This window comes from Anolis sagrei, chromosome 1 (assembly GCF_037176765.1).
Source record: "Anolis sagrei isolate rAnoSag1 chromosome 1, rAnoSag1.mat, whole genome shotgun sequence".
NCBI classification, from domain to species: Eukaryota; Metazoa; Chordata; class Lepidosauria; order Squamata; family Dactyloidae; genus Anolis; species Anolis sagrei.
The window spans coordinates 178,590,209-178,615,692 of NC_090021.1; the positions used below are offsets into that span (position 1 = coordinate 178,590,209).

A 25,484-nucleotide genomic window follows, 5' to 3' on the forward strand; every position below is an offset into this window, starting at 1 on the left:
TATATGACAATGTAGATGTGGCCTGAGACTCACATGTATTCAAGCCTGAAACCTCTTGTGTGGATTTTATACAGTTGTATAAAATCCATATTGACCTGGGTTATATGGCAGTGTGGACTTGGATAACCCAGTTCAAAACAGATATTGTGGATTATCTACCTTGATATTCTGGGATATATGTCTGTGTAGAAGGGCCCATAGGCCACTTTTACACTGCCATGTAATCCAGATTATCAATCCTCATTATGTTTTGAATTGGATTGTAGGAGTCTACACTGCCACATAATTTAGTTCAATGCAGATAATCTGGATTTTATAGGGCAGTGTAGAAGCAGAAAAGGTCAAGAACCTTTGAAAAGTTTGTCTATTAAGATCACACTCAAATAATGGTGGAGACGTGTGTACATGTTGTATGTAATTATCCAAAATGCCCATTTCCAAGGTGATTATTTTGTTCTCATGGCTTATAGTTGGCGAGGATATGAGCTCTTTTTGTAGGGTTCCCCAAACATAGGCCCCTTCCACACAGGTGCATAAAATCCACATCGAACCGGATTGTATGGCAGTGTGCACTCAGATAATTCAGTTCAAAGCACATATTGTGGATTATCTGCCTTGATATTCTGGGTTATAATAATGTCATTGAGGACCATACACAGCCATATAACCCAGAATATCAAGGCAGAAAATCCCACAATATCTGCTTTGAACGGGGCTATCTGAGTCCACACTGACTGCCATATATTCCAGTTCAAAGCAGATAATGTAGGATTTTCTACCTTGATATTCTGGGATATAGAGCTGTGTGGAAGGGCCTTAAAATATGTCCAGAACATCTTAGGCCCCTTCCACACAGCTGAATATCTGCTTTGGACTGGAATATATAGAATCATAGAATCAAAGAGTTGGAAGAGACCTCATGGGCCATCCAGTCCAACCCCCTGCCAAGAAGCAGGAATATTGCATTCAAATCACCCCTGACAAATGGCCATCCAGCCTCTGCTTAAAAGCTTCCAAAGAAGGAGCCTCCACCACACTCCGGGGCAGAGAGTTCCACTGCTGAACGGCTCTCACAGTCAGGAAGTTCTTCCTCATGTTCAGATGGAATCTCCTCTCTTGTAGTTTGAAGCCATTGTTCCGCGTCCTAGTCTCCAAGGAAGCAGAAAACAAGCTTGCTCCCTCCTCCCTGTGGCTTCCTCTCACATATTTATACATGGCTATCATATCTCCTCTCAGCCTTCTCTTCTTCAGGCTAAACATGCCCAGTTCCCTAAGCCGCTCCTCATAGGGCTTGTTCTCCAGACCCTTGATCATTTTAGTCGCCCTCCTCTGGACACATTCCAGCTTGTCAATATCTCTCTTGAATTGTGGTGCCCAGAATTGGACACAATATTCCAGATGTGGTCTAACCAAAGCAGAATAGAGGGGTAGCATTACTTCCCTAGATCTAATGATGATATGGCAGTGTGGACTCAGATAATCCAGTTCAAAGCAGATACTGTGGGATTTTTCTGCCTTGATATTCTGGGATATAGGCCTGTGTAGAAGGGCCTTAAACTATCAGGTCCAGAACATCTTAGGCCCCTTCCACACAGCTGAATAAAACCCCACACTATCTGCTTTGAACTGGGATATATGGCAGTGTAGACTCAGATAATCCACTTCAAAGCAGATATTGTGGGATTTTCTGCCTTGATATTCCAGGGTTATATGGGCCCATCCGCGCAGCCATATAATCCAGGGCCTTTCCACACAGCCCTTTATCCTAGAATATCAAGGCAGAAAATCCCACATTATCTGTGTGTGGACTCAGATAACCCAGTTTAAAGCAGATATTGTGGGATTTTTGCCTTGATATTCTGGAAAATAGAGCTGTGTGGAAGGGGCCCCAGAATTTCAAGGCAGAAAATACCACAATATCTGCTTTAAACTGGGTTATCTAAGTCCACACGCAGATAATGTGGGATTTTGCCTTGATATTCTGGGATAGAGGGCTGTGTGGAAGGGACCCCAGAATTTCAAGGCAGAAAATCTGCTTTAAACTGGGTTATCTAAGTCCACACTGACATACAACCGAGTTCAATGTGGATTTTTATGCAGCTATGTGGAAGGGCCCACCGGAAATGGGAGCAACAATTCGACATGGAGGAGGAACCAATAAAACTCCCGCCCGCCTCACTTTCAGAGTTCTCTCCGTGACTCTAAACAAGAGCCTTAAGCCCTGCTTCGCCCAGTAGGCGATACAAGGGGAAAAGCGTGCGTTTGTCGCGCCCGCCCGCCCGTGCGGCGCGTCTTGGCTTTGCGCCGGCTGCCTGAGGAAGGAGCAGCGTGCGAGGAACGTGCCTGGAGGAAGATGGAGGCTGACTCCTCGGTTAGTATGAAGCCGGTTCCCCTCACTGTGGGGTTTTCAGGGAGTTGGGGTGGGAACAAGAACATTCCCTGTGGTTGGGAATGAGCGGTCGGGCGAATTAGTACAGGGAGGCGATTCCTAACGAGGCCGCTTTCTGTGGCGAGGCGCGCGAGGCTCTCTTCGGAGGCCTCGCGGCGACGCTTTTCCCGCCAAAATTAAGCCAAGTAACGGACTTTGTCCTTCGGCGCGCGCGCGCGCCCTCTGCTTTCCTCCGCTGAGCTCGCGGCCTCCACCGGCCGTTTCGCGGCCTCGGGATTGGTTCGACAGCTTCTTGAATGAATACTCCATTGGGTTTTCCGAATTAAAAGGACCAGGAAGAAGGAATCCCTCAAAGCCCAATGAAAGCTTTTATACATACAATGGGAAAGTGAATGCCCCTATCTTTCCATCCCCACTCTCCTGCGGCCTTGGCAGCTGGATCCGCACTGCCCCCTAACGCAGTTTAGGACTGCATTGCGTGGGTCAGGGTCGACCCGTGGAATGCACAGCCAGGGACTCCGTAAACCCTCTTGGGCGCCTCTGCTCCTCCCTCCCACACTTCTCAGCGTTTCTACTCCTTTGGTAAACTTCTGCATCTCGTTTATAATAATAATAATAATCATCATCATCTATATAAATAAAAATGTAATGTTCGTTTGTGGGATTACCATAACTCAAAAACCACTGGACGAATTGACACCACATTTGGACACAAGACACCTATCAGGCCAACTAGTGACCATAAAAACATTGAAAAACACAGCAGAAGGGACTTTAAAAGCCAAAAAATTACAAAAAATGCATTACAACGCATGCACAAAACCACATATATACACAAATACACACATATATACACACACAAAACACATATACATAGACTGGGCCACAGCAACGCATGGCAGGGGACGGCTAAGTAATCTATACCAATAAAAATGTAATGTTCGTTTGTGAGATTACCATAACTCAAAAACCACTGGACGAATTGACACCAAATTTGGACACAAGACACTTACCAGGCCAACGAGTGACCATAAAAACATTGAAAAACACAGCAGAAGGGACTTTAAAAGCCAAAAAATTACAAAAAATGCATTACAACGCATGCACAAAACCACATATATATACAAACACACACATATATATACACAAATATATGCACTTAAACACATATATACACACACAAAACACATATACATAGACTGGGCCACAGCAACGCATGGCAGGGGACGGCTAAGTAATCTATATAAGTAAAAATGTAATGTTTGTTTGTGGGATTAACAGAACTCAAAAACCACTGGGGGAATTGACACCTAATTTGGTCACAAGACACCTATCAACCAACCATTCATAAAAACATTGAAAAACACAGCAGAAGGGACTTAAAAAGCCAAAAATTAAAAAATACAATGTATGCACAAAACCACATATATACACAAATATATACACACACTTATACACATATACACACACAAAACACATATACATAGACTGGGCCACAGCAACGCATGGCAGGGGACGGCTAAGTAATCTATATAAATAAAAATGTAATGTTCGTTTGTGGGATTACCATAACTCAAAAACCACTGGACGAATTGACACCAAATTTGGACGCAAGACATCTATCAGGCCAACGAGTGACCATAACTCATAAAAAAACACTGAAAAACATAGCAGAAGAGACTTAAAAAGCCAAAAATATATTTAAAAAACATTACAACGCATGTGCAAAACCATATATATATATATATATAATGCAAACACACACTGCCATATATCCCAGTTCAGAGCCGAAAATGTGGGATTTTATTCAGCTATGTGGAAGGGGTCTCGTATAATCTTGTTCAGAGTTCAATCTGTGATCAGATCCTGGGATATAGGACGTCCAGCCTCAGTTTCTCTATATAGCATTGAGACATGACAGTTAAAGCGATGTCAAACTGGTTTCTTCCGTAATGTGGATGGACCCTCCAATGAAGTTGAACTAAGGGCCCTTTTACACAGCCATATAACCCAGAATATCAAGGCAGAAAAATCCCACAATATTTGCTTTGCTTGTGAGTCCACAATGCCATATATTCCAGTTCAAAGTGGATAATGTGGGGTTTTATTCAGCTGTGTGACTGGAGATGAGGATTTGAATTCCAGATCAACAACGGAAATGCAAACACAATGGTTGATTTGGGGGCAGGTCACACTCTCTCAGCTTCAAAGGAAGACCAAAGCAAAGCTCTCCTGAAGGAAGCCCAGCCACTGCAGGTTAGAAACAAAGGCACACAATGGGTCCTTCCACACAGTCATATAACCCAGAATATCAAGGCAGAAAATCCACAATACCTGTTTTGGACTGGGTTATCTGTATAAAATCCAGTTCAGTGTGGATTTTATACAGCTGTATGGAAGGGACCTGTGACTAGAGACCAGGATTTGAATTTCAGATCAGCAATGGAATCACATTGATTGATTTTGGGCCAGATCACACTCTCTTAGCCTCAGAGGAAGGCCATGGCAACACTCTTCTGAACAATCTTGCAAAGATCGCCCAGTCACTAGAGCGCTGCAGGTTGGAAACAAATACCTCCCTGTGCATTGCCATATAACCCTAATTATCAAATCAAATAATCCACATTATCTGTTTTGAACCGGATTATATGAGTCTACACTGCCATATAATGTAGTTCAAAGCAGGTAATCTGGATTGTATATGGCAGTGTAAAGGCACACAACAACAGCAAAGAGCAGAACTGAAGTGGGGAAAAAATTACTGAAAGTTAGGGTCTTTCCACACAGCCATATAACTCAGAATATCAAGGCAGAAAGTCCACAATATATGCTTTGAACTGTGTTATCTGAGTCCACACTGCCATATTATCCAATTCAATATAGATTTTATACAGCTGTGCCTTAGTCATTTGTGTGGGGCAGAATGTATTTACAAATTATTTGGCCCTACTGTGTTGGTAAACTTTTGATTGAGTACTTTGGAAAATTCCCTGTTCTCCTTTATTGAGTGATTAGTGGTATGAAGGTTGGAATTTCAGTTTGGAAACCAGAGGTAAGGAAGCTATTTTGTAGTTTTAAATGTGTTTTAGTTTTTCTGTGCTTCATGATTTAAATAGTTTGTTTTTTATATTTATATTTTAATATCTTTGTTTTATTTTAATTGTATTTATCATGTCAGTATCAACCAGACAATTGTATTACATTTTTAACAAATTTTTAACAAACAGACAAAACAGCGTTTGCAAGCTTGGTAGTTGATTAAATGTCCTTTGACCAGTAGCTGGCCACTTGGAGTGCCTCTGGTGTTGCTGCAAGGAGGTCCTCCATTGTGCATGTGGCAGGGCTCAGGTTGCATTGCAGCAGGTGGTCTGTGGTTTGCTCTTCTCTACACCCGCATATTGTGGATTCCACTTTGTAGCCCCATTTCTTGAGGTTGGCTCTGCATCTCGTGGTTAAATAAATTTTAATTGTATATTGGTGTTATTGGTGTATTGTGTTGTTAGCTGCCTTGAGTCCCCATATCAGGAGAAAAGTGGATTAAATATTATGTAAATAAATAAATAAATAAAATATAGGCAGTTCCCAAGTTACAAACAATATAGGTTCTGTAGGTTTGTTCTTAAGATGAATTTGTACGTAAGCCAGAACAGGTACATTTTTAAATACAACTCCAGCATATATATTATATATATCTCAGCTTTGGATAGCATAGGGAAGGGTCAACACCCTTCCCTGAGTCATATGTAAGGTGTCTAAGTCGGCTGTTTATAACTTGGAGACTGCCTGTATTTTGTATGGTGATGAAAAATAAAACACTCTCAGGTATGATAAAGAGAAGGGCAAGGACATTGGAAGCTCCTTTGCCTTCTGCTGTGCTAAAATATGAAAATTGTTAACATGTCCTTGAAAATAAGTAAACCTTTTAAAAGTAAAAAAGTTGTAACTAATGCAGGTTTTGGGTTCAAATTAGAGATTCGGGAAACGTGAAAGGTAGGGTTTTTTTTTTTGCCCTACAGTCTATGAAGGGCACAAGATGGATGGATTGTGTGTGTGCAGTTCTAGTCACTTGTCTATTTATGGTGACCCTATGAATTCCATGGGATATTCGTAGGCAAGGGACACTCAAGGAGGTTTGCCATTGCCTTCCTCAGAAATATATACATTGACTAAACACAGAACACTGGACTGCATGTGACCTTTTTGGTGATTGCAGAAGGTTTAGCACACTTGACCTTTTCGGTGTCAGAACTCATCTTTATGCCCAAGCAATGGACTATTGCAGTACCATATCTGGAGAAAAGAACAGATACTTTTTCTTTCCAGAGTCACTTGGAGATTTAGGAAGACACTTGTTTCTTTTTTCTTGGTCATAGGAACTGAAGCACACACTGCCTTGCCATCATGGAATTTGTAGTTTTACAAGGTATTTTGCCTTCTCTGACAAAGTGCGCTACTGCCCTACTAAATTACATATCTCAGGATTCCATAGCATTGAGCCATGGCAGTTAAAATAATGTCAAACTGCATTAATCTTACAGTGCAGGTTCAACCCAGACTTGCAGTCTCAGCTATCTGACAGAATTATTGTACCTGAGGATGCATCCTTTACAAACCTGGTATCTGAGGAATAAATATTTTTATATTGTCTGAACAAATTCAGAAAAGGCTGATACTTTTATTGGCCAATCAAAATTAATAAAACACATAATGCAAGCTTGCAGTAAGAACACCAGCAGTGTTACAGTCACAGATTTATGCCCTATCACAGTATTTTGTTGATGATCCTATTTATTTTTCATATCTGTTATAAGAGTTTGCAGCTATACCTTCTACAATAGAAATCTGTTCAGATTTTTGAAAACTGGATCTTACTTAAATTATCCTCAAAGTAATTGACACTTCCTTCACAGCATATTTGTAGGATCAGTATAAGATAACTGCTTCTTAAACTATGGGTCCTGAAACAAATGGGGTCCCCTTAACTCAATGGTGGAGTCACAAAAAATTCTGAATTTTACCTAGTAAAAGGATTCTGAACTTCACCTAGAGGTCTTTTTATACATTTCCTCAAATCCTTTAGCAACAACACTCGGTGTTTACAGCGGAGTATACAGAAAATGTTTCAGCTGTAATTCATAAATAGAAAAATCAGACAGTTTTGCAAATTTTACAAATGCTGATTTATTATCAGTAAATGTTTGATTTTATACCTATTTTATATACCTATATATCTGGGGTCATGCAGAAAGGGGTTGCAACTGGGAAAAGCTTAAGTTGGTCTAGATAAACATCCCCTTACCAATTTATTCACTTCATTCTTTCCTCATAATTTCATGTTTCTACAGTGAGAATATATATATTTTTGCACATCTCTTAGGAAGCTATACTTGGTTGTAATGAGTCTTAGAGATATGGGATAATAAACATAAAGTTAATAAGAAGTAGAACTCATTTATAAGGATTAGTTCATAATGCATGACATCACATCTCTCTTCAAATGTATCTAAAGTAGTAAAATGCCTACAAGAACTACAGGGAAACATGGACATGCTTGTTACTTTGAAGGGCAGGAAGGAAGTTGGTAGAGAAGTCTCCATGCAAATAGCAGTATCAGGAAGACTTATATGAGATCAGACTGCTATTGTCAGTATTCTTGAGCTAAATTGGAACCCTCTTTCATGAGATCTGGAAATTAGGAGTCTGTTAGAAAGCATTATCACATCAATTTCAGTTAATATTTTGATATTGGTCTGGAAATTCTAGCTGGCTGGATTTGGTGGCCATTTGTTATTACTAGTAAGGTATAAAGTCTCATCCTGCTACAATAGTGCTGTCTTCTTAACAGTACAATATGAAACTGATTTAGAAATTAGACTTTGTGTGCAGTGCTATGTAAATAAAAAGAAAGATCTGTTAACTTTAATTTTTTTGTAGAATTGAGAAAGTATAAGTATTTTCATATCTGCAGTAAATAAGCAATGGCTACTATTTGCCAGAGGGGTTTGTTCATATTACTTTTGTGAATCCATAATTAAAAGTCGATAATAGCTCTTACCAGCATTTTGTTCTCTTACCCAGCAGACTCCAAATCAGATGCAAACTGATTCTTTGTCTCCATCTCCTAACACTGTGTCTCCAGTGCCTTTAAATAACCCCACAAGTGCCCCAAGATTTGGAACTGTCATTCCTAATCGCATCTTTGTTGGCGGAATTGATTTTAAGGTATTTTTTTCCTATCCTTAGATTAACAATAAGCATAATAATGTTAAGATTTGTGGCGTCATATATTTGCTTTTATCTTGTTTTGTCATATGGACTTATGAGGCTTATCCAATTAGAAACCCTGTGTGCCCACAAGTTAAGCATTTAGGAACATGCCCAAACTCTGCAGCTGGGGAATATACCTCACTTTCCAGGTTACAGGGGATCAACACATTGATTTTTGTTCATGTTGAATTCCACTTCTATCATTTTCAGTGGTTTTCTGATGCCTAGATCCTTGCCCCATGGTAACACCACACATCTTCAACTAAATAATAAACCTGGGGGCCATTTGTATTAGAAAGACACCTGCCTTGTGTTGTTTCTTTGTGCCCTATTTTCTGCTCACCACTAAGGTTGTAATTAACTAAAGAGCCAAGTCAGTATGGAGACAGTTTTAAGGTAACCTATGAGAATTGTTTTAGGTACGAAATGATGCAATCTGTTTATATCTACTGAGAGTTGAGACCCTATTGTTTCTTCTTCATAGTCTTCCTGACTCACACAAATGGGTAAACATTGTCTGCACAGTGAATGGCTCAAAAAGTTCTAAAGCTATTACTTATGGTTTTTGCTAGTACCCTGCCTACCCCTGGGGTGCCTTATCCTCTTGTTCCCACCTAAATTCTCAGTTATTTTTGGTCCACCACTATAGCAGCACCAGAGGAACTAATCTAAGTGTTTCTTCTTTTTTTTTTTTTTTTTTTTTTTTACTTTCTGACCATTTTCTACTCAGATTTTGGATTGTAATTAATCTTTGGTAATTGTCCCTTTAGTAATTGGCTTTTGGGTTTTGGATTGGTAATTTACTTGTGTTGTGATTTGGATGGCTGTTTTCCTTGGCTTAGTTTGTCTCAGATTGTTCAATTCAACTTCTGTCTTCCGTTTCCTTTGATGACCAATTGACTTCCTCTAGACCTTTTAAGAAGTGTGCTGCCTCTGGGGATACAACGGCCATTCTCAGAGCCTCAAGTGCATAGATGAAAACCACAATGTGGTGTCTTTTATTTTTGGTTGCAAAACCTTCACTCCACTGCCATTGTAAGAACTAATCTTTCAGGCTTGAGGCTCTCCTGTATGAGCAGGCATTGTCAGTCTCTATTAAACTTTCTGCATCGACTTCTGCATTCATTCCACCTAAGTCTTCTTGGTTCCTTTGGCGGGCAAGAGACCTTTGCAGGAGATGGTTTTTCTCAGAGCATCAACAAAAGATGGCTCTAAATATTGTGCTAACATCCAGCCCAAAGTGCCCTTGACACAAGGTCACTCTCTCAACTTTGAGAGTTTCACTGTTAATCAAACCAGAAGAAAAAGAATAATTCAGAATATTCCCAGGATTCTCAACTGTTGTCATCGTCTTGTCAGCCCACCTTGGAACACAGCTCCAGTTAATCAGTACTGAATTGGGATCAGACAAAGAAGCATCAGTACCAACTAAGATAAATTTGATTCCTGATGATCCTGCAGCAATCTTCTGGGATCATACAAGTTCGTTCTCCATTAGAGGGGGGGGGGGGGGGATTATTGATTTCCTTTCTGTATAGCCTCAGAGGTCACCTATTCCGTTGTTCTCCATTTGAGAAGTTCAAACTCCAGTGCAAATTTGTGAAGAATTTACCAAATGTTTCATCTTGGCCTTGTTAATGCTGTTGTCACCTTCTCCTTTCTTAATGGATACCTTTCATAGTGGGAGATTCTCTTCCTCTTCCAGATTTCATGCGCCCGTGTACAAATCACCATCACATCACTGAAGGATCACAGAATCTCCACCCACCTTTCTTTCCAATCAGTCTCTTCATTATGCAGAGACTCCCATATTACCATCACGCATGGGCTTCCATAACATCAGATTCGTGGGTACTTGATATTGCCTGAAGGGGAAATGCTATAGAGTTTTGGTACTTATTGCCTTATGGGTGATCTCTATCCCCCATTTCTGCACTCTTATTGAGGAAGACAATACCCTCCTCAAAAATGATTTTTTATATTTGCCCCACGTTCATTGATTCCACAGGTGTTTGTCTCCCTCTAATTCAGGATGTCAATTTTTACATGTGACCCAGATGACTCTTGTAGGGCAACTATGAGTTCCAACTTCCTTCTGTTACAAGAAAGTGATTGGTTTGCAATGGTGGATTGAAGGATGCTTATTTTCATATCAGAATCCAGCTGTTACATCAATGTTTCATTTTCTTTGTTTTGATAAGGTGGGGCTATCAGTTTCGCCTTACTTTTGGAGTAACGCACCAGGTCTTTATAAAGTAACCCACCAGGTCTTTATAAAGTGCATTGTGGTGATGGCTGTTGGGCTCAGGCAACAAAGGGGCTCGTGTTCTCATAATCAACAACTACTTATTGGCTGCCCATTCCCAGGACAAGCTATTCAACAATATTGATATTATGCTCCATCTACTTGGTTCATTAAGCCTTGTTGTAACTGGGAAAAGTCTTATCTTGTACTATTATAGACTGTAAAATTAATCCGTGCTATTATTTTAGTTTACCACCCAGCTTAACCATATCAGTCCTTCTTTGAGCCTAACTGAGCTATCAGCACAACCACATGGTAGCTGCAAAATGATTCAAGTGGTCCTTGAATGGCTTCCACCACATCAATAATGCTGAAAGCAAGACTCGGGATGTGGAAGACCACATCCTGAGTCTTGCCATCAGCATTACTAGACAAACCTAATTCCTGTCCGACTTTGATTCATTGATGGACTCTGCCTGCTGGTCCATGATGCCAAGGACTGTTCATTGATCTCCAGCGTGGTGGATCAATCCTGTGATTGTTCTCCTTTCTCTCTCCATAACCAAAGATAGATATTAAAACTGATTGTTTCATGGAAGGATTGGGCTAGTATAAATGGTACAGGAACATTGATCGACTGAAGAAGCTATTCTCCACATCAGTGCCCTTCAGATGCTAGGTGTAGACAAAGGATTTTTGCACCTTTAAAATTCTTATACAGGAAAATGTTGTTCAAGTGTTTACTAAAAATGCCACAGTACTGTGGCAGAACGAAGTCTAGCACTTTGCTTTATCTTATGTACTGTGAGATTGGTGCATCTGAAGGAATATCTATATCATAGCCATCTACTTAGGGAGGAGAGCATCCTGTTAGATGTGCTCAGCAATCTTGGTTTCGTATCACCACCTTCCCACTGGATTTTCTGTTTCAGTGCTTGTCAGAAGAAGAACTTGCATGGTGATGCCATCCTTTTTCATTGGGGGTCGTCTCCTGGTCTTTACCTGTTCTCCATTTCCTCTCATGACCTCTCATATCCAAGATTTGAGAGACAAGGTACGGTGCATTCTGAGCACATCATGGTGGCCCAGGCAGCCATGGCTCACTTCCCATTACATCTGTCTCAAGGCAAACATATCAAGCTTTTGTAATATCCAGACTTTCTCCTGATCCACAACATCCAAGTGAGACAATTAAACTTGGGACACTTTCAGGCTGACTGACCGAAGGGAGTTTCTTTAACTTCTCTCTCTGATGCCCTCAGGCAGATAATTCTGGCAGTTCATAGACTTTCCATTCAACATCTTTATGCGTACAAATGGGAGAGATTCCTTTTCTTTCTGTTACCTGGAGGAATCTCCCCAGTTAAAGCACACATCCACATTGCGCTTGAATTTGCTTTCTCCCTTTCAGATAAGTCTCTATTTTGCTATCATCAAATGCTATTAACCTCCTATTTCAGCTAACTTCCAGGGTCGGCAACCCATCATGTTTTTAGCATCCTGTGGTAAATAAATTCCTTAAGAGTTATACAAATCTTCATTCTTCTATTTGTTCCAATGGAGTTTGTAGATTGTGCTGTCTGAATTAGCTGGAAAGTTCTTTGAACTAATGGTGTCTTGTAATCTCCACCAAATTACTTGGAAGACAATTTTTAGTTGTCATTACATCTGCCAAAAGAGTAACGATTTACCATCAGAGTAAATCAACGTTGCCTTCAGTTTCATTAGAACAATGTAGTTTTCAAGCCAGATATCTCCTTTCTACCCAAAGTGGTATCAGCCATCTCTATCAGTTGGGATATTGTGTTTCCTGCATTAATACAGAACCTTACCTCAGGTGTGGAGCAGACCATTTACTGCCTTGATGCCAGATGAGCCCTAGTGGGATACCAAAAATCTCATAGGTTCATAGTTCGTTATTTTTCAAAGAGAAAATAAGTGTTTGTTTCTTAGTGATCCTCAAAATGTTTTTTTTTCAACCATTCATCTGGATTATGAACTTTCAGAAAGGACCCTCCAGTCTATGTCCATGGCTACTCGACCAGGATTCTTCACCTGCCTTTCTCAGGGGTATGCCAACAGAAGTGTGTAGAGCAGCTGTGTGGTCATAGCCTTTGATCTTCCTTTCCCAGTACAGATTAAGTGTACATTCCAGAGCTGATGCTGCTTTTGATAGAGCAGTACTGTTTTCTCCCTTGTCACAGCATTCCTTCATCTAGGGTTATTAGCTTGCTAGTCTTCCATTTGTATGAGTCATGGAGACCAGAAGGAAGGAGGGCAGGTTGCATACCTGTAACCAGCTCTTTGAATGCTCATCTGTGAACTCAGACAACTCTGTCTATCCTTCCCTTGTCATGTCTTACCTTTCTAGATTATTAGATATTGGTGCTGTGGTATCCATGGAACAGAGGGTATAGATCAGACGTGACGGTGTGGGGATGAGATGCCAAAGGATAGCTAGAGTTACTGCCAGACACTTTATGTTCAAGAAAATTTCAAACAGTGTATTGCACAAGTGCAGATTACTCATCTCTCATCCAGATTGAGAGCCAGTATGGTGCACTGGTTTGGGTTTTGGATTAGAACACAGGGAGATCGTGGGCAAGTTAAACTCTGCCTCAGGAAAACAAGTGAAACCCCACCTCAGCAAATTCTGCCAAGAAAATCCCATTGATAAGTTTGCTTTAGGATTAATAAGTTTGCTTCAGAAATTATTTAAAGGCACACAGTAACTTCCATCCAAGTTATTGATGTGCATGCTGAATAGCATTAGGCCCAGGACAACTTTTAAAATCTTTTTAAAAAAAAACCCTTTGGAGTGGATGGTATAAGCTTATTAGTGACCCCATTTGTGTGAGGCTTAGATACCACAAACAATCTGGGGCTTTTTAGTGGTCATTTGAGCCACCACACAATACACCCTACCTCCCCTTCATTTCTGATCCCTTTATTACTATTTTTTCTCAGACAGCTTTGAAACTGCAGGAAAGTTACTTTTTTTGGGCTAGGACATGTACAGTTAAAGAAGGGGTGTGGCATTGTGGCCAAAACAACTTGACTCTAGGGCATTCTAACAGGTCTCTGCACAGGTACAAACCCATTTGTGTGAAAGCACAGATGACAATCTGAAGAAATGCAGTTACAAGTTTCCTATTTTTTCCCCTTACATTACATGTAAATGTTTTTAAGAGAATAATATGATGATTTAATCTTTGTTTTGTTTTGTTTTTACTAGACTAACGAGAATGACCTAAGGAAGTTTTTTTCCCAGTATGGCTGCGTGAAAGAAGTAAAAATAGTAAATGACAGAGCTGGAGTATCGAAGGGGTTAGTAAAATAATGCATCTCCAAAATAGAATTTGCAATAGTTTGTATAACATTTGTAGAAATAACTGGCAAGACCATATACAGCCTCCGGTCATATTTTACCTACCAAATAGACAAAAACAGGACGCGACCTAATATAAGTTATTCCCTTTCATTTATCCCAGTAAAAAGGAACAGAAAAAAAATTGATCCCATCCCTGCAGCTTTTTCCATTTCCTCACCACATTCTTCCAAAAAATGACTATAAAATTGCTAAGAGTTAATTGGTGGAGATGTACAATATATTACCTGTGATGTTTCATTATATCCTAGAGTGGATTATGTTAGTTTCCAAATTGTTTATTAAAATTATAAACATTTTATTTATAAAAAGTAGAAATATAAATGTGTTATTTTTGAAGTGAATTAAAATTATTAATATTAGTTAACAACTATAAGAATAACAATGCAGTAGCAAATGAGAAATATATTACGTAAGGTATCTGAGCACTGTTTTTGCTGACCCAACATCATTAACTTGGAAATCTAATCAGAAAAATGTTGATTCCCTACCTGGTTGAATGCTTAGTTTTCAAATGAAACTTTTATGTTATCTTTCCCAACATATTATTTTAATAATATTTAATATTCTCTCTAGTAGGCAGAATCCTTAGCTAAAGTACACAGTGATTTCATACATACATTAAATGTGTTCCATCTTACTGCTCTTTCTCCAAAGAACATTAATAAGAGTAAAGGTAGACTTCTGTATTTAAATGTGTAGATTTATACTGTAGTGTATACACAATAGGTTAAACTGAAAGTAATTGTTTAGTCCAGGCCTTCACAACTTGCCAGTAGTAAGTGGCTGAAATTAAATAAGCTTAGCCCTTTGGGTCTGCAAATAGGTTTTTAGCACCTCACTTTCAAAGTAAGGTTTAATTAAAGATTAATGAGGATTGTTGTTGGATAAGAAAAGCAGCCCCTCCAGACCCCCAAGATGGATAGGAAGGGCAGCCCTTCCACCCCACAAGCTGGATGCCTTTCCTATCTTATCCATCCTATCCATCTCCAGACTCCGAAATGCATAAGAAGAACAGCCTTTCCACCATCCAGACAGAAAGAAAAGTCCATCACTCCAGCTCCTCAAGAGGGATAGGTCGGGAAAGCCCTCCAAACTGTGGCGGGAGGGGGAGACAGGGGGCATTCAAATGGCAGTGGAGACATGCAAGCAGTGTGGGGGGAGGGGCATGCAAATGGCAGGGGGCAGCCGGGAACACGCAAGAGGCAGAGTCGGGCAAGGGAGCAGCACTTAGTGGGCCGCACCAACGGGTTCTATTGGCCATATATTGGTCAGACCTGGTTTAGTCTTAAGATACAGTTAACTCCATTGTGTATTAATTTGAGCCACATTGCGCCAAAACTTTTCCCTTCAGGAGTCATATTCTCTGATGGAGTATGTTGAGAGTTATCAGTTAGTTATAGCATCAAACATGGCAAGAATCATCTAACTTTCTTAAGAACATCACCCTGCACTGTTTCTTTTTTTCTCTTAAGAATTATAGGAGAGAGAAAAATCATGTGAAATGGTGATACACATGCCCCACTACATCCTATCCATTTAAAATAGTGCGTATGGTATTTTGTGCACAAGATTCAATGAACTTTCTCAGTTTTGATACATTTGGGGGGAGGGGGGAAGGAAAGTGTGAATCTGACTGGATCTACATTTTCCAAACCTTTCTTGCTACTGTATAAAACAGTCTTGTATAGCTCTATTTCACAGGCAAGATTTCCATGGAGTGGACCAAAGGTGGTGCAAGCCACATAATATAGCAGAAGTGCACTAGTGATTTTCTCTTCACAATAAGAAACTTTTCTTCATCTTAGTGTTTTTATAGCCAGCACTGTGCCTTTGCAGAGCACCAATTGGAACCTCCTAGAGCTATTACAAAAGCTTTTCAGAGGTAGCAACACCTACCCTCTCAGTGTCACAGCCTCACTGTTGTTGCCTAATCCCTCAGGGTTGTTTTTTTTATCTACTACAGCAACAGCATCAAGGGAACTATTTGCAGCTGCTTTCTTTGGTGTTTGGATTTGTCAGTTCTTTATTCCTCTCTTATTTGAGATGTAGCTTAGTTTTTCTTTAGTAACCCCTTTTGACTTCTTTTGGCCTCTGATCTTCAGTTGGACTTCACCTGTTTTGAGTATGTTTTCATCATTGGATCTGTATGGTTGTTGTTGCTGCTTGACTCAGGCAAGAGAGTATCATGATATCTCCTGACGATATCGAGCATACACTCACTAGACTTTTTTGTTAACTTTGAAAAATGTTGCCTGATACAATCTCAAATAGTAAAGTTTATTGAGGCCATTCTAGATTCCTGAACATTTACACCTCTCTCTCAGACTAAAGGTATTGGGTTCTCCTGTTGGTAGCATCAGTGTGTTGTGGCAATTGAAGACTGTCCTCAAAAGATAGTCCAGATACTTCTCAGGTGTACGTACTGCAATAATGTCATTGACGAGACTCAGAATTCATCCTTTCAGCTATGGCTTTTGTCTCGCTTCAGTACCCTGTGGGACTCCTGCAGTTTCATCTCAACATATCAAAGAGAGTTTATTTGTCCCTAGAACAGCAATGTGATACCAACAATGTCCAAAGTTGCATCCCCTTCCTTCCTCTATAACGTGAAATAGTGCTCATGACAGATACCTTCTGGACTGGAGGAGTCCATATGAAAAGTCTTTCAGTAAAGGACAGATGGATCAGCAAGGAAGGTGTACTCCACATCAAGGTGCTACATAGGTTGATGGTGCAAAAGCATTCTGAGCATTGAACACATTCCTACAGTGCCAGATAGTTCCAGGTCTTTACCAATGACACAGCAATAATGGATTTTTTAAACAAGCAAGTAGCACAAAATCCTGCTTCATCTCACTCTGCACATTAATCACTTTGATATCGAAAAACCCAAATGACATGTAAAATGCATTGTTGCACCCCAGCAGGAGTTCACCTTGCTCACAGCACTCACCGGGAAACCAGATGTGGTAATAAACAGTTTACAGATAAAACACATATAAGAAAGGGCCAAAGGCATATTAAGCAAATAATAAGGTAAAAATCCAGGTGTTAATAAAGAATTTTTTTACTTGCTCAGTATGGTGGCCCTTTATCAAGTCTGGGACATCAATATCATGGCATTTCACTGGGGGGCAATGTCATTGGGCTGAACTACCCCCTCCAACAGTTCTGTGAGCTTGTTCCACAACATCTGCATGAAGAGCATGGCATATCTGGTTTGCTTTGTGTTTATTATAATCAATATAGTACGTAATGCATTTGAACACCAAGTGTATTCAATGGATACATAGTAAATGCCATTTGTTTCCTTGTTGTAGTCATAGAGCTCTTTATGTGATTATAGAGTAGAATTTTAAATCGGCATCAGATAGAAGTTATTTAGAAAGTTTTTAAATACAATTTATGCTGTTTTTATTAGGTATGGTTTCATCACATTTGAAACTCAGGAAGATGCACAAAAGATTTTACAAGAGGTAATTTTTAATATATGTGTATATATTATTTATTTATTTATTTATTTATTTATTTGTTTGCTGCATTTGTTGACCGCCGTTCTCAGCCCTAGGGCGACTCACGGCGGTGTACAACATATAAAAGACAATTTACAATAAAGCCATAACGAAGAAAAAACCAACATATCACTAATACACAATCATCTAATTACACTAAAATAATCCGCTCCGTCTTATCGTAGAATCATAACCAATCTCGTAATCCATATTCCGTTCCAGTTGTCATTACCAGTTAATATAGCACTCAGTTAAATGCTTTCTCAAATAGCCATGTCTTTAGGCTCTTACGGAAAGACATAAGGGAGGGCGCCTGTCTGATGTCAACAGGGAGGGTGTTCCACAGCCGGGGGGCCACCACCGAGAAGGCCCTCTCTCTCGTCCCCGCCAGACGTGCCTGTGAAGCAGGCGGGATCGAGAGAAGGGCCTCCCCAGACGATCTCAAGGTCCTCGTGGGCTCATAGGCCGAGATGCGGTTCTGTTCAAATTGTTATAGTCTGTTAGCATACTCATAATTTCAACACAATAAAATACATACATTGAAGCAATTTTCTATATATTTTTGTTTTCTTTAGGCTGAAAAACTAAATTACAAAGATAAGAAACTAAATATTGGTCCAGCAATAAGAAAACAACAAGTAGGGATTCCTCGTATGTATTTGTTTGTTTGCTTCCCTCCTTCTTTTTGCGAAGGTGATAAATGTAATGGGAAAAATCTGAGATCATTCTAAATGATGTAGATCAGTGTTTCTCAAAGTGAAGCCCATAGTCAGAGACTTTGTTCTTTCCTTCTCCCCCTCCCAAGTGCGCAGTGGGGAAGGAGGCACCAGTCGGCGGGTTCCCCCGCCAGGAGATGTGCATACAGGTGAAAGAGCCCACTGCTGAAGCAGCCAGTGCTGAAGTGTCAGCCGCAAAAGCAGGTGCTACCAGAGTGTGGTGGAAGGGGAAGCGTGAAGTGGGTACAGGTGGGTGGGAGCAGTATTGCCAGCAGAACTTTCCATGAAGAGTCACCTTGGGGGAGGGCTGGGGATACAGAAGCAGTGCCAGCGAGGAAGGTAGCCTCCAGGCCCCCCGGGGCGGAGGGGGGGGGGGCGAGTTTAGGGCCAGCCACAAGGACCTTTCTGGAGGGAGCGGGTTCTTGCCCACCAAGGACTCGATGGTGAAGCAGCGCTTGGACCCTGCTGCCATCGCCATCCAGGGCTGGAACATGCTGAGGCTAGCAACCCCAGCTGTGAAGCTCTCCCTTCCCCTTCTCCCTACTTCTCCCTTCCCCTTCCATCCCTCCTTCACTTACCATGCAGACTCTTTCCCCCGTGCCTTCTTCGCTTCCAGTACACTTTTCCTGCATGGCAGAATGGGGTTGGACTGGATGGCCCCTGGGGTTTCTGCTATTATTATTCTTATTATTATTACTGCTGCTGCTGCTACTACTACAAAGTCTAGATAGCCATCTGTTGGGTATGCTTGGATTTGTGCTTATACTGAGTGGCAGAAGGGGTTTGGACTGGATGGTCCCTAGGGTTGCTTCTATTATTATTACAAAGGCTGGATGGCCATCTGTTGGCGGTGCTTTGATTGTACTTTTCCTCCAGGGAGGACACTTTGAGAACCACTGATATAATATATAAACATTTCTTGGAGCTCCAAGAGAAACTTCAAAAAGGGCTCCATGACTGAAAAAAAATTGAGAACCCATGCTGTAGACAATTATTTGGTATTCTGTTTGGCTACTATCAACTCTAAAATTTCCTGATGAAGATGGCCTGCTTTTTTTCTATTTAAAGATAGTGAAAAATATTTAGCCCAGCATGTCTTTTGTGGTAGAAAAGGGTTCTTTCTTTCCATTGCATTCATCCCTTTCACAGAATATTCTGTATCATTTGTTAATGTATACCATTAATTTAATTAGCAGTAATCTTAATGTTAATTAATGTTTGCACTTTAATTATTAATACATATTCTGTAAGTAATGCTGTTCCAGTGAAAAAAAATGTTTTACCTCTTCTTGCTACAGTTCTCTGCACTTCAATCAAATCCTTTTGTGGATTAGTGAATCTCCTCCCCTAATAGTGTTAAATGCTCTGCAAGAGTTATACTTACCTGGAAATTAGGGGCACTTCCACACAGCCGTATAATCCAAAATATCAAGGCAGAATAACCCACAATATCTGCTTCGAACTGGAATATCTGAGTCCACTTCCATATATCCTAGTTCAAAGGAGAAAATGTGGGATTTTATTCAGCTGTGTGGAAGAAGCCTAAGAAATCTGCAGCTTGCTTGCCCAAGAGCTCCCAGGCCATATGTATTAAAATAAACACCATTATTCCTGTTCTCATTGTTGTGTTCATTTAAATCGGCAAAGTGTGTGTGCATTTATTTTATTTTATTTCAGGGTCCAGCATAATGCCAGCAGCTGGAACCATGTACTTGACCACTTCAACTGGATATCCATACACATATCATAATGGAGTGGCATACTTTCATACTCCTGAAATTACTTCTGTGCCACAGCCATGGCCTGTAAGTATTTATGGGACAATGCTGTCATGTCTGATTTCGTTTACCATTTCAAGGATCTTGTTTCATTTTACTTGCTTTTCTTTATTTTTGCTTGATATGTAATCTCAAAGTACTAGCCAAGTTCTTGATGTTGGTTATTAGAATGTTGGTTATTATAATGTTGGTTATTAGAATGGATACATAATAGTGTTACATCTCAGATTGTGTGATTTTATTTCATAGAGCTATTGCAGAGAAACTTTCATGAAAGATGAAGTACTACAAATTATGAACAATAGTTAGAACAATCTAAAGGGTGGGTGGGAATATGGAGGAAGCCTTACTCAGCTCATGCAGGAGAACAGGCGAAGGAGGTGGGGTGCAAATAGAGGATAAAGAAGTACATTAGCCCTCCCATACAGGACAGTGAAATGGAATAGTTCATACACTCCTAAATAGATTTCTTAATCTGGTGTTTAATATCACTGATCTAATGCTTTGTGCTTTAATAACTGAATGCTTGGTGTGTTTCTTAGTATTTTTTAAAAGACTTATAAAATTTTGATTGCCTGTCTCTTTTTTTTAAAGTCACGTTCTATTTCCAGTTCTCCTGTGATGGTAGCTCAGCCAGTTTATCAACAGCCTACATACCATTATCAGGTAAAACCTCAAATTATCTTTGGTAAGACTATGGCCCCTTCTACACTGCCATATGATCCAGATCATCAAAGTAGATCATTCACATTATCTTTTTGAACTGGATTATATGAGTCTACATTGCCATATAATCTAGTTCAAAGCAGATAATCTGGATTTTATATGGCCGTGTAGAAGGGGCCTAGGACAGTAAAGAAAGTAATAATAGTTGCATTGTAACTGTAATTACAGTGGGCCCACTGTATTCACAAGGATTTATTTGCAGGACTCTGTGTGGATACATAAAAAGGGGGTGATCACATCCCACATTAAATAACAACAAAATAAACATGCACACTTCAGTGTGTACACATTCAGATCACCTTCACTTAATACTTCAAGGCAGGATGGTCGACAGTCGGTGGAAACCGCTGATCAGGAGCCAGCCATTCCAGAGGGTCTACTATATGATATGCTATCATAGAAGAAATGTAGTCTACAGAAATGTTTGCTTTGGTTTTCATTGGTTTATTTTACTTTTCTGGGTTATCAGCAATATTTTCCACATTTGTTAACTGAAAAGTTATGGATTATGAATGTGACCATGTGAAATGTTAGCACACTGTGTTTTCAATTATTATAGGCTCCTGCTCAGTGTCTTCCAGGACAGTGGCAGTGGAGTATTCCACAGGTGAGTGAAGTTTAGTCTCTATTGTCTGTTTGTTTGTTACATGTGTGATGCACATTTAATGCAAAGAGCTCAAGACAGGAAGAATGATTTCCTTCCTCCACTTCTGTCATTCATTTGCAGATAGTTCTCTGTCTTGGGGAGGACACTCCTAATATTTTGGAGTAAGGCATCACTCCAGTCGGTTCCACACAGGGCTTTAACCTGTGCCTAATCAGGTTTCTTAAACCTGATTGCGTGCAGGTTAAAAACTGCATACCTCCCTCCAAAACCCATGTGTTTTATGGGAATGCCTAGATGCCTTCCAGCAGGGCATTCAGACACCAAAGAGAATGCATCGGAAAAGGCCTAAAAATTACTTACCCGGCCACCATTACTGTGCTGCTGGAGTTCTACTGACATGTAGAAATGATGCCTTAGGAGAAGGGGAAGGGGGTGAGGAGGAAAATCGCTCCTCACCACCCTCCCCTTCTCCTGCTGTGTCATTTCTATTTGCCAGGAGAGCTCCAACAGCATATTGGCAGCCGGGTGAGTAATTTTTTCAAGGGTTTTTGGGGAAAAGGTTACGGCTCTCTGGGTTTTCCGTGCTGATTGAGCCCAGTAAACTCGAGAGGGCTGTGTGGATTGTCTCCAGAGAAGTCCCAGGACTTCAAAGGGGGCAGTCCCCACAAGGCTCATACAGGATTAGACCAGGGCCTTTCAGGAAGACCCGACTCTAATCCAGTTCCTAATTAATTCAGGACAAAGGGTTTTGCTGCTTTGTCCCAAATTAATGCGGCTAAAGTGTGCAAGCTCATGCATTATGGGCCTTGTGTGGAAGGGCTCTCAGCCACCTGAGGGCCCTTCCAGACAGGCTCTATATTCCAGAATCTGATCCCAGTTTTTCTTTTTATCCCAGATTATCTGGCAGTGTGGGCTCATATAATCCTGTGTGGACTCATATAATCCAGTTTAAAGCAGAAAACCTGGGATCGGATCTTGGATATAGGGCCTGTCTGGAAGGGCCCTGAAGCTATGGGTTTTCTTTGTCATAATAGAGATTATGAAGAAAAGAGATAAAGTGGAAAGATTATACCAAGTCAAGGTCTTTAGCAGCCTCGGTTGCTGAGGAGGAATTGAACCCACTGTCTCTTTCTAGTCCTTTTTATTAGTCATTGTTTCAATAAAGGCATATAATGCAAGCAGCAAACTGATGGTACCTGTGGTATATTAATCACATTGGAAAAGGCACAGCAGGCATTGAAGAATTTGGAAAGTAGACAAACTGGGTTCCATTTAAACTCACGGCCTATTTCCAGTAACTTCAAAGTAGATAAATTCTTATATTAAAAATATTAAGTTTATACATGTTGGTTTATTGTTTTATTTAGTCATTATTTTTTTAAATACTGGCTGGCATAGTATTCAGTAATTACAGTATTGTAAGTCTGTATTACATTGTTGCATTCCCTTTTTTGTAATTCTGCATTCAAAATCAAAAAGTCCCCCTGAAATCAACCTTTTGAGTGGTATAGCCAACTCATTACAGCCATTTTCATCACCAGTGTGAGAATTATCATATTGTTAGGGGCTGCACAGCTGAAAATGTACTTTTAAAGAATAACACCAGGAGCTTATGACTATAGCTATGTTTTCCCATGGCCACTTTTTGAGATAGTTTCATATACAGGCAGTCCCCAAGTTACAAACAAGAGAGGTTGATTCGATTTGAATAGCATAGGGGAGAGTTAACACCCTTGTGAAGTTCGTTTTACTGCCTGTGCTCCTGTTCAGAAGATTTCACCACAGTTTCTGTCTCTGAGAATTGGATTTTGAAAGATTTGGCTTGTTGTAGAAACAAGGATGGGTGATAAAGCTTCAATTGAGATGTTTTCTCCTCATGATAACTCTTCCAGGAGTGAATTTCCTTCTCTAATTTTGATCTGCCCACCATAGTCCTGGTCCTGGTTATTGAGACTGGCTTTGATTTATTTTAATGACTTTTTTTGTATTTTACTGTTTTAACTGTGTAATTAGATTGTCACATGCTTATTGTATTTTTAATATGTTTTTATTTGTCTAACTTTGTTGTTATTGAGCTTGGTCCTGCTTGTAAGCCCCCCAAGTCCCTTCAGGGAGATGATGGCAGGATATTAAATATATAGAGGGGGAGATTTCTCTTACTTCCTGTTGCCTTACCCCTGTTCTTAACTATGAATCATTTGTAAGTCGGGTATTTGCCACTCAGGGACTGTCTGTATAATAATTGCTGTGGCTGTATTGGAATTATTGTTATCTCCTCTAGTCTTGAATGTTTGGAATTGTGCAGGAATTTTTATTTTATTTTATTTCAGTCCCCTGCCTCTCCCACCTCATTCTTTTACCTGCATCCTTCTGAAATTACATATCAACCACTGGAAATTACACAGGATGGTGGATGTGTCCCTCCTCTTTCGCTAATGGAAGCTGCAGTTCCAGAGGTATTTATGTTTATCTTTAAAGGCTGCATATATCTTGTATAGTTAATCGATTCTAGATGAAGAATTAAGATACGGTGCATATTTAGTTATTACATATTTTAGATATTTAAGGATTTATCTTGAGTGATGGCTGGGCCATAAGGGAGCTTTGGTGCCCTCGTGTTGCACTTTTCTCAACTTTTGACTTGAAATTATTGGAGAAAAAAAATAAAATCACTGTTTGATATTTTGATAGTAAGAGGCTTGTCTTGCTGACTCTGGAGGATGAGCCGATTTTTTACTTCCTCCAGAAATCTGAGTGACTGCAGTTTCTTATTCTGTCTTATAGAATTTGAAGCAGCAGTTTGAAACAGCTAGCTCCTGTGGGTATATTTAAGATCTTTCTCAATCTTAGGGGTTTTTTTTCTCTGTGTCATGCTGAAGTTTGATAAAATCCAATGAATTGGGTTTATATTACACCCTAGTAAATTCAAGTTATATTCTTCATGCTTAAGTATATATTTTGGCCTTTTATCAATTCTCATTTTATTTATTTACTAACTTCGTTTATTTTTATCCCACTTTTCTCCTGATATTGGAACTCAAGGAACATTGCACAATACAATTAAAACAGAGCAAAAGCATTAAAATATGAATATTAAAGTTAAAAACAATTACATCTTTTGTGTTGCTGAACCTAAAAATATTAAAATACATTTAAAACGACATTGCCCCTAAAATCCCACTCACATTACACCCAGCAGTCTGCCTCTCATCATTCCGTAAACACCTGATGGCAGAAGTGTGTTTTCACCTTCCTGTGCTAGGCAAGCAGGGATAAAGTCAACTTCTACTGCAAATTGAAATGTGTTTTAAATCCTTTGACCTGTCTTATCTGCCCATTTCTCTTCATTGTCTTCTGAAAATTGTGATTGTCTTTGTTTGGCAAACCATCTCAATGTGTAGCAACGAATACGTTGGGACTCTTGGGTGTTCATCTTCATTCTCATTGGTTAGGCAAGCCAGTTCACTCATCACACCTTTTCAGGTACACATTTTCTTGTGATTGCTACACACATTCAGAAGAATGCTAGCAAACAATAATGTTTGGTCCACAAGTTATTTTTCCAAGCATTTTATTATTCTAAAGGGGGACAGCTCTTTGAAACCCATCATGGACCTCAGAGGGTTCAGTCTTTATAAATATTGCTCCCACGGTGATACAAGTAGTTTCTGACCTTGCAACAATGATATTTTACACCAATAAGCAAGGGATATAAGGTTTTTTACACTGAACACAGTGGAAATGTGGTACTGCCAAAAAAGATAGGGCTCATTTAACTAAGATCCAGTGCTGTGAAGTTCAATGGTTTCTTCAATGGCGTCCATGCATTTCACACAGGAAAGAACTTGTAGTT

The 25,484-nt window shown here is 39.9% G+C and overlaps 1 protein-coding gene across 1 annotated transcript in view; it reads left to right on the forward strand.

Moving 5' to 3' along the window:
* The window catches only part of BOLL (boule homolog, RNA binding protein), a 33,312-nt gene that overhangs the window by 2,941 nt on the left and 4,887 nt on the right, over positions 1-25,484 (forward strand). The window contains exons 2-9 of the mRNA XM_060754993.2: positions 8,471-8,611; positions 14,137-14,228; positions 17,714-17,768; positions 18,380-18,455; positions 20,198-20,325; positions 20,893-20,964; positions 21,584-21,631; positions 23,962-24,087. Of these exons, the coding sequence (XP_060610976.2) occupies positions 8,471-8,611; positions 14,137-14,228; positions 17,714-17,768; positions 18,380-18,455; positions 20,198-20,325; positions 20,893-20,964; positions 21,584-21,631; positions 23,962-24,087 (738 nt within the window). The remainder of the gene's footprint in view (positions 1-8,470; positions 8,612-14,136; positions 14,229-17,713; positions 17,769-18,379; positions 18,456-20,197; positions 20,326-20,892; positions 20,965-21,583; positions 21,632-23,961; positions 24,088-25,484) is intronic.